Source organism: Manacus vitellinus, unplaced genomic scaffold, assembly GCF_001715985.3.
Source record: "Manacus vitellinus isolate BGI_N305 unplaced genomic scaffold, ASM171598v3 scaffold_8_pilon, whole genome shotgun sequence".
In the NCBI taxonomy this organism is placed as follows: domain Eukaryota; kingdom Metazoa; phylum Chordata; class Aves; order Passeriformes; family Pipridae; genus Manacus; species Manacus vitellinus.
Genome location: NW_021940864.1, coordinates 19,717,521 through 19,731,153, shown reverse-complemented (window position 1 = coordinate 19,731,153; position 13,633 = coordinate 19,717,521). Strand labels below are relative to the sequence as shown.

Genomic DNA, 13,633 nt, shown 5'->3' with positions numbered 1-13,633 from the left:
AAGAAAAGTGGAGGTATCAGAAGGAGCTGGTAACTTCCCATGGTTTATATATTTATGGTCTACAGGTTGCTGCTGTGCTCTTTCACAGTCGGTGTTATCGAATGTTGATGTTTAATTGAAACTTAATTACTTAGTGTTGATGTTTAATTGAAATGTAACATAGTTGAAAACTACCAATGGAAACTACCATCCACGCAAAAAAAAGGTCAGAAGGATGACTGGGAAACCAATGTTCATATACTGTTAATCAGATAAAATACTGACTGGGAAAGAAGCATTTCACAAGCTATAAGCAGAGGTAAATAAATATGATAAAATGTGGATGGTTTTGAATGCACAGCTGAGACCACTGTCTTCATAGAATGGCTTCAATTGGAAGGAACCTTAAAGATCATCCAGTTCCAGCCTCTTAGGGGCGGAGGCTTGAATGCTTATGTCTCTTGCTCATGTCCTATCACTGAATCAGATGGGGAATCCTGCTTAAGGCATCAGAGACTTCAAGGTCACAGTCCTGCTGCAGGTCGTATGAGGAATCAATACCTCCTGTCCCATGGCAGGGCCATGTACTTCAGTGTAGTATTTATCATTGTGCAGTCATTTTCTACAGAACCAAATACATGCATTAGGATTACAATACAGGTCCCATCCAGCTGTTTTGAAGTAACTTGTGAAGTAGAACTTGCTGTGAGTGATAAATATTTCAGTTTTAGCTAGTTAAAGTTACGACATAGTGTGTTTATGAGGGAGAGAGAGAGGATGAGAAAAAATATGTGTATAGGTGTGTACACATGTTTATGCACATATATACCTATGTATAAAATATCTGTCTAATAAATGATGCCTTTTCTTTATTTAAAAATATCTACATATTTGGGGGGACACCTTTCCTTTTCTTGGTACTATTTTCTTAATTAGCAAAGGTCTTCACTTTAAAGGTCTCTTGTAGAGCCCTCTGCAGGCTCTATCAGAGAACATTTAAATGAAACTTGGTTAAATTTCTTACTATATTGTTACCTACATCATGACAGCGCTCAATACCCTCAATACCATTGCACCCAGAAGTGATTTACTAGGTTCATGGAAAAGACTGCAATGTTTCCCACTTAATGTACCCTTGTATGCATCCTATTTATTATATGTGTTCTTGAGATGTGACATATGTCAGCAAGTACATGTCACATTATGTATTCGGTGTCTTCAGAATCTATTCAGTGTATGACTGACCAGCATGGTCCTAACTAAGAATCCCACCATGCTAGAAAATCCAGGATAGGAACAATGTATGTAGTCAAAGAGAGGGGGAGTGGAAATGGCAGTATTGAAGTTAAATGGAGGATAATATGGAAAGGGCAGAGAAGAAAGGCAAAAGCAGGCCAATAGAAAAGAAAGCCTCAAGGACTGAGACAGGATGGAGTAAATACAAAAAGACAGAAGAATAAGCACAAGGAAAGGGAGAAATGCACAGTCCTAGGTATGTTAGCAAATATACATATCACATTGTTGTAATATAAATCAGTAAACAGGTTTTCAGTAAATCAATGGCTTGATTTTGGTGTCACTATATGTTACAGGGCAGATGGGGAGATATATCCCACTCTATTCCACTCCAGCTCCAATTTTTCCTCTATATATTCATTATACTGTTAAACCTATGACTCCAACATTCTCAACTTTTTCCACAAAAGTCTTTCTGATGTGATGGGCTGCCATCTGCAGTCCTGTTACATCACTGCTCTATGAGCAGAAAGCTAGCAAAAAAAACTCATGCAGGACTTACAGGAGCAATTCAGTCCTAGAGAGAATCTCTGAACATGTAAAAAAAAAAAAATTTGTAAGTATAAATCCTTCCTTATACATAAAAGCATATCTGTCACAAAAGCCTTAATGCAGGGAGCACAAAAGGCATTGTATAAACCACTGAGTACAAAGACAACTCTTTGTATAAGAGGTAAAAAAAAAAAAGCTCAACCCTTTAAGCTTTGACTACTCACCATCTAGAATTATGACAAGGAGCAATTGGTAGATTATAGGTATTTGTACTGGCACCAGTTACTGAAGTACAAGCCAAAACCACAACAGGAAAGCAGTCTCTGATTTCTTCTTACTTTCCTCAAGGCAGCTGAGATTGATTTTTTTATATATGTTTTCTTCTAGATAAATTAGAATGCATCTCTTTCCCTTCTACACATCTCTTTCCCTTCTTATTTTTCTAGAATACGGTTTCAAGAATCTTTTACCCTAAACTGCAGTACTACTTGTTTCCATAAAGGTTGATACACATAACAATTTAAATAAAATGTCTTATTTAGAAAGCACTGACATATCCTTTAAAAAATATGCTATCAAATTATGCAGTTTCCTTTACTACAAAAAAAAAATAAATTACAGACTTTTAACACAAAAACTTAAGAGTTAACAAAGTTATTCAGTTTCTATCTTGAAACATATCACGGTACTTTTCTGGTACATCTAAAACTCCAGATGGTGCAGCTCTGCTAAAGCTGACCTATTTTCTGCAAAGTCAAGTCACATTCCAGTAAACTTCTGAGAGAATTTCAGACTCTTCCTATATATTTGGGTATACTGATTCAACAGCTTTGTAACTTTCTTGTTATTTCTCCACCCAGGTTTCCTGAACAGCTTTGAGGAGTTACAAGCAGAAGAATGTGGTATTCTGAATGGATGTGAAAATGGCCGATGTGTAAGAGTCCAGGAAGGCTACACCTGTGACTGCTTTGACGGTTATCACCTGGACATGGCCAAGATGACTTGTGTTGGTGAGGACAGCATATTATTTCTCCTGTTAGTCTGTCCAGTTTACTCGGTCACTTGACCTAAAGAGGGCCTGGAACAAAAGGGTTAGAGTCAATCACCTGAATTGTATTACAGATGCCAGTTTTGTTTTATTTGCTGCAAAAGCCAGTAATTATTGTTACGAAAATAACTATGTTGGTGTTCCTCAGCTCATCTTGGTCAATGCAGCTGTGTTCAGTTAAGCGTGTAGAAATGAACAGAGAGATATTTGTGGAATGAAGCTTAGACTTCTATGAAGAATTTAACTTTAATATATAGACCACATGTTTTTAAAAAGCTTTAGTGAGCTAGGAGGATGGAACTGGGAGTAATTTTAGGAATGGATTTTTAGAGGAGTTGAATTGCCTAAATATGCAGATTCACCAACCACCTGGTGAAGTTTGGCCCCTGGTTCTCACTGATTTCAACAGTCAACAGACTCAACTATTTCTCTCACACTAGTAAATCTGTACATTTACTAACCAAGACATCTAAATCTTCACTTCAAACAACAAAACATGGGAATGGCAAGTGTCAATGAGAAGATGGAGCAAAACAACCTGCCCTCAGTGTAGAAGTCTAGTCGAAATTATGCGTGACTGTTTCAGTTTAAGGTCTGCACTAACCTTGCTTAGCATTATGCTCCGTAACCCACAGCTAAGGTCTCACAGCTCTGTGAAGAGAAGCTGCCTACGTGCCTTGTAATCTTCAGGACTTTATGGCAAGCTGGCCTCCTTAGCAAGAAAATGTGGCTCCTGTATGTCAGGCCAATGCTGCACAATGTTGAGTGCAGGTAGTTTGCTCTTCGCAACTGTTTAGCTGACAACACCAACAGCTCCTCAAGTATTCAATTGTGTAAATACAGATGTTATACTGAGAACTTTGAGCTTCTTTCTTATAAGCCACTTTTCATCAGATAAACACCTGTAAGTGATTATTAAATTTTGTTTAGTGGCTTAGGCTGAATTTGAACTTGGTAATCTAACAGTTTAAGGCCCTTTAAAACCCTATTGATTTCCTATGTTAACTTCCACCTCTTTCCAATTAACCTGTTAGAGCTTTTGACCCAGCCTAGTTCCACCCAATGGGAGTTGAAAATAAAATTCTCAGGATATTCATGCAGATTGTTCTACTCTTGACAATGCTGGAAATTAAATGAGTTTTATCTACACACATACTGAAGTACATGTCTTTTGATGGCTGCTTGTTGCAGATGTGAACGAGTGCAGCGAGCTGAACAACAGGATGTCTCTCTGCAAGAACGCCAAGTGCATTAACACAGAAGGTTCGTACAAATGTTTGTGTCTCCCTGGGTACGTGCCTTCAGACAAGCCAAACTACTGCACACCACTGAACTCAGAACCAGAGAGTGAACTGGAGTAGAGGAAAATCTCGATATCCTAAGCCCATATACTCTGCACTGTATAAAGAAAAGGAAGAAAAGTATTTAACTTGAGAAGGCACCAGAGCAGCAAACGAAAGGGGAGAAAAGCATTAAATGTGTCAAAGGTGAGACATGATGGGCTGATTGTTTATCAGCTTCACTGAAGTGACAAACCAAATGGACACATTACTCTGTATGAAAGAAACAATCGAGTATATAGTGTGTTCGTAAAAAAAAAGTCTTTGAAAATATTCAAAAACAGTGCTGTTATTTTAAACAGAAGAGCTTTGGTTTTTATGGTTTTTTGTTTTGTTTTGAATTTTTTTTTATTATTGCTTGATTAATTTGGCATTTAAATAGTGATGGAAATATTTTATATTACTATGTCATTTTTTTGATTGTTCAGTTCCTTGCCTACTGTTCCTTTTCAGACCTTTTTCTGATAAGTACAAATTCTATGATACAGATATTCTTAGACCATTTTGTAAGAACTGTTACACAGGGTGATGCTCCTCCTTCTCTGGAACATTGGTCAGTGACTTTTTTTTAATTTGCTAGTTGTCTGCCCTGTGGAGCAGGCACCACTTTATTTTTTTTCAAATGTTTATATACCTTGGCGAAATGTCCTTATATTCATTTTGTATCCTGTATGGTTGTTACTGCACTTAAAGTCTTTAGAATCTTTCTTGCCAAGTTCAAAGCTGCTAGTGGACAACATTGGATTCCTTTTGTACATTAAAACAAAAGATTTTAGCTCACGTCTGTATTGTAATGTGTAAATTGAACACAAGAGAGATCTTGTATGATTACCCTAACATATTAAAGCTGTATATTAAAACTCAATAAAATCACCTTTTTTTTAGAAAAAAAAAAGAGAAGCTATTTACTAATTGTGGCTTTTTTTCCTTCTTTTTTTTTTGGTGTTTATGTTGCAAGAATTAACCCTCAGGTGTTTACAGTGCTAGATTTAATTTACATTACAATAGTCATAGGGAGTTGTCTGGCTGGTTTTTCCTTCTCATGCTGTTTTAATAAGACCAGAATCTGAATTAGTTAATGCCTGAAGTTAAGCATTCAGGGGGAAGATTTCAAACACAGACCTACAGAAACTGTTTGACTTGGAAGCTGATTCCCATGGAATTTTTCTTCTTTCCTGGTTTAGGCATGTTTCCCACTAAATCTGCAAATACAGATTTTCTACAGTATGATGGCCTGGTTTTCAGAAAATACTGAAGACAAGGGGGAAAATTTCCTTCTTCTGATGAACGGTGCCTTCCCATCAGCCCTTATTTTTCAGTGGAAGGAGAGAAAGAGATTAGGAGGCTGACAGATGTTTTATTTTTACCTTCTCCAGTATGAAAGAGTTTCTTTTGGTAATCCTGAAACAGGTCCTTTTGATATTTTTCAAATGAAATATTCTTGCTGTGTCTTTTAGACCTGCCTGACATTTTTAAGGAGAAGGATAACATGAGGTTTTAAAAAGTGAGTTAAACTCGGTCCAATTGTCAGAAAATTACATTATTATTTCTTGTAAAAAGAAATACTTGTTTCGATTCTGAATAAAATTCTTTTCCAATATTCAGGTCAGCCACTGAACCAAAAATGTTTTAAGTTGTATCCCTTTCAGTACTCTGCACTACAGTAGATCTTATTAAAGTCCATGTGACTGTGAATTTGCAGAAGCATCTGTCTTTCCCAGACCCTCCTCTCTGTCTGCTGGAATTTGACTCCCACCTTCTTCTGCTTCAGAAACTGGCTGTGTTCACCTCTGAAAGACAGCATAGGCCCCAAAGGTGCCACTGCAACTGGCACTGCAGCCTCAGATTGTCAACATCCCAGTACTCCATCAATCTATCCCCAGCTAGGGAGCTAAAATGACAGTATGAGTCTCTGCTTTTTCCTGGGAGTTCACCAGTGTGACAGCTGAGGAAGTAACACTCAAACTTCAGTAGCCTTAGAAGTCTTTCCCTGGGGGACAAACACTGTACTGAACATGTAATTCTGAGCCACAAGATTGGCTTCTTGCTGATTTATTACATTAAAAAAAAAAAAAGCAATATAAGAATAGCCTGGAACTTCACCATTCTTATAAAATATACACAGTCCGACCCCTTACTTTGTGTTATTTCAGACAAAAAACCAAACCAAACCAAAAGCAAAAAAAAACCAAAAAAAACAAAAAGGAAAACAACAACAAAAACACCAAAAAAAAAACCAAACAACAAAAAAAAAACAAAACCAAAGACTAAAGTTGTTCCATAAGCAGCAAAACTAAAATGAAGCCTGAATTCTTATAACTTCTCTTTGTAACTCTCTCCTCAGCAGAACTAACTCCAGCTCCAGGTCCTTGCATCTCTGCCACTCTCAACAAGCACAGGTAGCACCTGTCTGCAGGTGTGGATGCCGGGACAGGGTGACAGATGCAGAGGATTTGACACAACTGCTGCCAAAACAAATGTTGTTGATACTCTCAGCAGGGAGGATTGGTTGGGTCATTTGTCTCTAGCTGTTCATCAGACTTCACAGACCTCAGATTGTACTGGCTTTTTTGTCTAGATTGCCTTACACACATGGTTGAAGTTGGTCATGACGTTAAAAGCTCTCAGTAGGTTCGGAGAGACGGCACACGCTGGCTCTGGTTCCATGGAAAACAAACCAGCCAGCAAACTTAAGCTGCCTATTGGCCTATCAGTTTTTGTTACCAGCGATTCACAAAAGAGATTTTGGTGTGTTCAGCCATCTTCCATCTCCCTTGCCTAATTCAAGAGGGCAGCAGTTGACCCAAGCCCTGAATGAAGCTTGAAACATTCTTTTGGTTCAATGGCCATGTCCTCAGCACAGTCACGCTCTTCTATCAATCACAGACACTATATAAGCAAACAGCAGACTGCATTTGCTTGTGCCTTTCCCTTTTACCTTTTTGTACCTCTAACATGCCTTAAAACACACACAGGGAGCCAAAAGCAGACCAAACAGCCTACATCCCAGTGCTTAGTATTCCACGTTTCCTGGCTCCAGGCCTTCAGAAATGCTTTAATAAAGGAACCACAATTGAAGGAATTAAGTGAAATTCAGACCATCTGACCTCAGCCTCTGGAGCCCACCTACTTTGCCTCAGTGTAGAAAGGCTGGTTCTGTCATTTCACCTGAAAAGCTGCACAGCTTAGGAATACAATTTTGATTAATAGTTAAACCAACGTTTTCTTAACATGATTAAGACAAGAGACTGGACACCATGGATGTAGCCATTTACTTGTTATAAGAGCTGTGGTTTAGGTGAGAGCCCTCAAAATACAGAAACCACCACGTACAATTCCATGATTCAAGTTTCTGAATGCAGTAGAATCTGGAATTGATTACAATTTATACCAAATGGCACCAATACTTTATACATCCATATGGATTTTTTTTAAAAAGTCCTTTTTCAGCCAGACATTTCCTTGCTACAAAAAATAAAATTGCTGACGTGGTAGAACTGAATTCTGCTAGTTCCCTTATAATGCCACTGTGTTAATGAGAATGAAGTTACTATGGAACTAGAGTTACACACATTTCAGCTAGAAAGATATTTTATATGAACACATACTTTCATGTTGGGATGCTATTCAGTGGAAGAAATTACCCAATGTTAAAACTATTCACTAAAGTGAGCACTAACATTCCTTGGGAAAAAACAGTCACAGCTGGACAGATCATTTTGATCCAAGAGACAGAACTCTCAGTCATGACAAATATTCAGCTAGTCAGTGGCAACTGACACACTCAAATAAATTCCTGACTAAGAGAAGTCCTAAAATGCTAAAGGCACCAAAGTGGTTGTCATGACCCATTAGCTCACAGTGATCCTTACCCTCATATGGATTGAATCTGAGTTTGGCAGCAGAGGGGCTCCTGGCTTTGGCACTCTTCCCTAATTTCTCAAAAGGAAAGGTGACAGACCCTATTAGAGCATGTCATGGGCCTGATCTGGGCAGCAATTAAACCACAGTGCATTCCTTCAAAGTGCACAGCAAACTTACAAACCCCGCTGCTGCCTCTAGAAGACAGTACAGTATTGTTCTTTTAACAATGCCACCCACGTTGAAGGGCAGTTTGTACTTGCTGGGGACTCTGTTAACACCAAGCAGGCCGAGGAAGCTATTAAGGAGCCATTCAAGCAAAGAAGAGGTGAGTTGCTGTGTGTCACAGAGGCTACTGTTCCCTTCTGAGGTCATTATTTGGTAGTTGTGTAGCTTTTTCTATCAGAAGGTCTGAAATTTATCAAGGGAAGTGATGTGTCCAAAAGAGGAGCAAAATAACTAAGAGTGAGTGAATGAGGAAAATCAGCCACTTACGGAAAGCTTCTCAATGAGTGACAATGTCACCTTGTGAGAGTAACACTATCACAGGACTGGGCTACAGTCACTACATTCAACTGCAGGAATAACCTCACACAACAGAACTAGAAAATTTGGACCCACCTGGGACACCAACTCTGCAGCTGGTACTGGCTGTGTTTGCACACCAAGCTGTGCAAGATCTTGAACCCAAACACAACCCCTCACCAGCCTTTATCATTTTAGTGCCCATGTAAAAATTAGAGAACATGATGTGAAACAGGATTTTCCTATGACAATATGCATTAATAAGTGATCTTGCTATCTATTGGGGAAAGAATAACATAAACCAAAGAAATGCAGGATGTCAGCCACGTCAGGTTTTCTTCACTGAATCACCAGATATGTATTTTGACACATAGACTCCTAATGGAAGTCTTCGGGCTGCATGTTTTGTCCCAGCTGTGTCTATGGCCTGTGATTGCTCTTCTCCCTCTCACGCTCTAAGCCTGAGAAGATACCACTGTGCCTCTGCAGCTGAGCAACCTCACTGAACTCTGAAATTTGCCATGCCTAAAGCAGGAAATTGCATAAGGAGCCTCCAGAGGTCCCTTCCAAGATACATTTTTCCATGAGACCAGGCTGTGACCTGACACAACAGCCTCTGCTATCTATCCTTATGTGAGATAGAGAACTGGACAGAGGGAACATGACCTCCTCCCCTTCTTTTCCCACACCTGAGCATCTGTCAGGTGCAGTCTAGACAAAACAGAGCACCAATCTGCTCAGACCACCTCAGGAGACTCCCATCCAGCAGGACCATTATGCACAATGTGCACTGCTGCTTGTAATTGACTGATATGTCCTTAAAGAGTTAAGTGGCAACATCAGGTAAAAGGAAGTTTTGAAGTAAAGTTTTTGTCCTGACAAAGGACACAGAGGAGAGAAGAAATTAGGATATTCTTATTTCATGCTACACTGACTTTCCCTTCTCCTCAAGTCATGCTTTGCCACACACTGCTTTCCATTAGCTCCGAACCAAGGAGGATGGAGAGGATACTGCTAGCCAGAATGGAAAATTTCTACGTGACAATTTCAGCATCACCTCCAATCCCTATCTGCTTACACTGCCAGGATCCATCTGAGCTGCATTTTTCCAAAGCACTCCATATTGATTTAGTTCCCCTCCCACTGAAACCTGTGGCACCTACATGGATTCCAGTGGGAGCAGAGAAAAGGCTGTGCCAAGCTCTCTTAAAAAAAATCCCACAATGTGTGTTTAATGAGGAATGTCTCTGGCAGAAATTTTTGAATGCAGCTAAGCAGATTTTTTATTTCTTTCACATTAACAGTTCAATTTCTGTCACTTCCCATCCAGGCAGTAGCTGCCTGGAGGGGTGGGTAAGGCCTGTTCCAAAATCTTGAGCAGGATATTGTCTGTTTTCACCTAAAACTGAATGAAACTTTACTGTCATTGAAGTTGCCCTGTAATTTTGTGAGTGGGCACCATTCTCAGGATTCACAGCTCCTCTTCTTGCTGCAGGCAGCCATCCAACTCAGCTCCAGCTGCAAGGGCATTCCTGGCTTTCTGTTCCATTTGATACTCCTTTCCACGACCAGTCTTCACTGGAGTGCTGCCTCTGCTTTTTTACCTCCAGCACATCCTGTCATTTGCTCATAATCCAAAGCCTCAGCATCCCATGTACCCAATCCTTCCTGTTCATTGACACTGGACTCCATAAAGTAGTTTTCAGTCTCTAAATAAAGATTTGGCATGTGGTGAAATTGATAGGGGCTATCCAGTACTTAGAAAAATCTTCTGCCAAGGTAAACCAATCATTTGCCTCGCAGCAATCTCTCCTCACAGAAATAGAAGGCACCATCGAGTCAACTAAACTACCCAGAGATGTGACGTTCATTGTCCCTCTTTTACCATAAGCAAGAAATTTCAAACATGCCTTCAGCAATGAATGTGTTCTTTGGCCTGCAGCGTTACCAAACTGAGCTGAACAGCAAACATGAAATAAGGAAGTTTCAAAAATAAAGCAGGAAAGGGAAACCCTTTTCTTTGCACAACAGTGAGTTGAATGAACATGGAACTCGCATTCATATTTGCTCATAATTAGACATAATTTTAAAAAAAAGCTCAATAAAGAGAAAATTATTATTTTAAAATTCCCTTAAACTGCAAAGAAAAAAAGGGGACTCTATTAACTATATTACTGATTGCAATGTTAGTTCATTTTAGCACATTGAATATAAACCAAAGCAGATGATAGGAAGCTTTTGAAGGTTTCATTATTGAGTGAAACAATACATAGTGCATTTAAACATATATATTAATTTCACATCTGGTAATAGTTCTGGTATTGGGTTACTCCACCAGAAGGCAGCAATAACTATTTTTAGCCCATTTGGCCCTTACCTCATCCAGTAAAACTAGGTTTATATTTGAGTGTTTGCTGAAAACATTACATCTACCACATATTAGACCTAACAAAACACATGCAAATGCATACCACAAGGAAGATAGTCCATGAAAATCTAACACTATAGGTACTTTCCCTGTCTAAACATATAACTCAAAGCAACTCCTAGAGACTCAGGAGCATACAAGACTCCAGGGCAAGGACCTCAAGCAGGAGCTTCTTGCACATGGCCTATCAGCCTCCAGGGCAGACCAAGGGAAAGGTCCCCCCCAGCTCTCTCTCACTGCGATTCCCTTATACTTTTAATGTCTCTGGTTTAGTTCCATGCAATTTCCACTGTCAGCTCTTCATCCTTCTGACAAATGCCACTGACAGCGCCTGTTAATATGAACATTTTCCCACCTAATTTTGGTGCAACTCCACTGACTTCAGTGACTCACACAGGAGTAACTGTGCTCCCAATAAAGAACTGCAGCAATTTTCTAACACTTCAAATTTTCAACAAATGAACCGGTTCAAAACTGTGATGAATGAAGTGTCTAAAACCTTCTGAAAGAGATATAGTGACACTGAAGAAATTTACAATTATAAATTTTTTTCTGTTTTTCAAATCAAGTAGTATCTCGCTGAACCCTTCCAACTCCCCTGTTGGCAACAAGAAGCATGAATTGAAACATAATTAAAGAACAAATTGTAAGAGTCAAATCAAGCTTTTTAAACTCCGGTTTTCAAGGTTTAAGTTGTCTTCATATGAATCATTTTATCGTGGAATTATAAATGGGATAGAGTATCAGCAGCTTGCAGAATTTATTAATTTTATTATATATTAATAAGTATTAATAAAAGTTAATAGAATTCTGCCATTGCACAACCAGCATATTTGAATCCTACACCAGCTGTTCAATAACTGGGCAGAAATTTAAGCAAATGTCATAACGGCTTGGAGATACAGTAGGAGAGATTAAGCCCTTACGATTTGTTTGGGCAGAACACTGCAGGAAAAAGAAGTGCTGAAAAAGGAGTGCTCCAGGGAAGGCTGCTGTTCGCGGATTTGAACGGCAAAGATACTTTTTGGCCTCCTGACTTGTCGCTAGAGGTCAGCACAGCACCTGAAGTGCCACACTGTTCTCCTTTAAGGAACGGTAAGAAAATCCACAACTCTTAGAGGGAAGCAGTGGTCTTCAGAAACAGCTCCAAGAAGATAAAATCTATGTTTCTGCAATGGGAGAAATGTGAAGCCTCAGAAAAAACACAGCGGGAACCAAAAAACCTGAGCCCAAAATGAGGAAAAAAGTATGTTAGAAATTCAAACAATCTCTCAGAGCAATGGCTGAGCAAGTCTGACAACAGCTATTTTTAAGAGAACCATTAGCCTAAGGTAGAAGTTGTCACCTAGCAAGTCCAGCTGACTAACACTGTGATGACTCTTCCTGATGCATGAAAAATAAACTGTTTAATCACCCTGCACAACAAAATTCCTGCCCTAGGCTGTGAACAGCTGGTCTAGCTCATGTAAAGCTAGCTCATACATGCAGGTCAAGGAGATAGGGAAAGTATTAACTGCTCTGGAACAATTCCTAGGAATGGGGGGGGGGGGGGGGGGGAAGAACACCAACAAATTCTCGTCCTCCCAGCATAACACAAGAGATATCCACTGTTTGATCCTTGCCCCTTTGATGTCACTGAAGAAACCTCATGATTAGGGAGTTTCACTGTGCATGCTGCTAGTCCTGTCCCCTGGGGCCTCTCAAGGACCTGATTGCGGTCAGCCAGGAGGTGACATGCTATCATGGCACCTGACAGGAATCGCAATGGAGCAGCTCTTCCTATTCCTTTTAGAAGGAATCTAAAGACAGGTGCAAGCAAGAGAAATTTGGCACCGAAGAAATGTCACATTGGCAGGGCAAATGAGTCACCTCTCCTCCTAGCACATGTGCCAGAAAGGGGTCTGTGTTCCAGTAGGATTTATGGTGCTCAACCCACCACTCCAGCAGAGGAGTACATGTTTATCAGCATGATTTGGACTCCAACAAAGAACTGTGCAGCTATATCCCAAAAATCTATTCAGACCAGATTGCCCTGCCTCAAATGGCAGCAAAGGGGCTTGGGCTGCAATGCCTTCCATAAACTGCTACAACATTTACCACAACTTAACCTAACCTGTTTCCCCTGTTCTGGCAAATCAGGAAATAAACAACTTGAAAACCAGAAATATTTAGTTATCAAATTGGAAAGCCCCTTGGAATAGTGGCAAGGGAAACTATGGGAGAATAAAATTCACACCGATACATGGACAAAGTAACTCACCTTGGTCAACGAAGTATAACAAGGTGAAACTAGTGTAAATGAGAACATAATTCCATTACCCAAACAAAAAAGCAGAAAGATTTTAGCAATTTTTAAATATTTTCTTTCCTAATCTACACCTGACTATAAAGGGATGAGTAAAATGGTATGCACCCAGATTCTAGAAACCATAAAAAGGTTAACAGATTCATGCAGGGAAGTGTTTTGCTAGGGATGCATTACCTGTAAAACATTTTATTGCTCTTTTATTAATACATTTTACACCAAAGAGGAAAAAAATCGTCCCTGCTATATGTTTTCTCACTTTTGAAGTTTGGAAACTCCAGTTCTAAAAGACACATTAAAATAAATGCAAGAGTAGAAAAGATCAAACCTCTAAGGGCTGAAGTGCAGGACTATAATGC

At 39.5% G+C, this 13,633-nt stretch overlaps 1 protein-coding gene across 1 annotated transcript in view; it reads left to right on the top strand.

Annotated features, from left to right (window-relative positions):
- LTBP1 (latent transforming growth factor beta binding protein 1) overlaps positions 1-5,045 on the top strand; it is a 190,371-nt gene extending 185,326 nt beyond the window's left edge. Inside the window, exons 31-32 of the mRNA XM_018085320.2 lie at positions 2,628-2,777; positions 4,007-5,045. Of these exons, the coding sequence (XP_017940809.2) occupies positions 2,628-2,777; positions 4,007-4,176 (320 nt within the window). The 3' untranslated portion in view covers positions 4,177-5,045. The remainder of the gene's footprint in view (positions 1-2,627; positions 2,778-4,006) is intronic.
- The last annotated feature ends 8,588 nt before the right edge of the window (positions 5,046-13,633 follow it).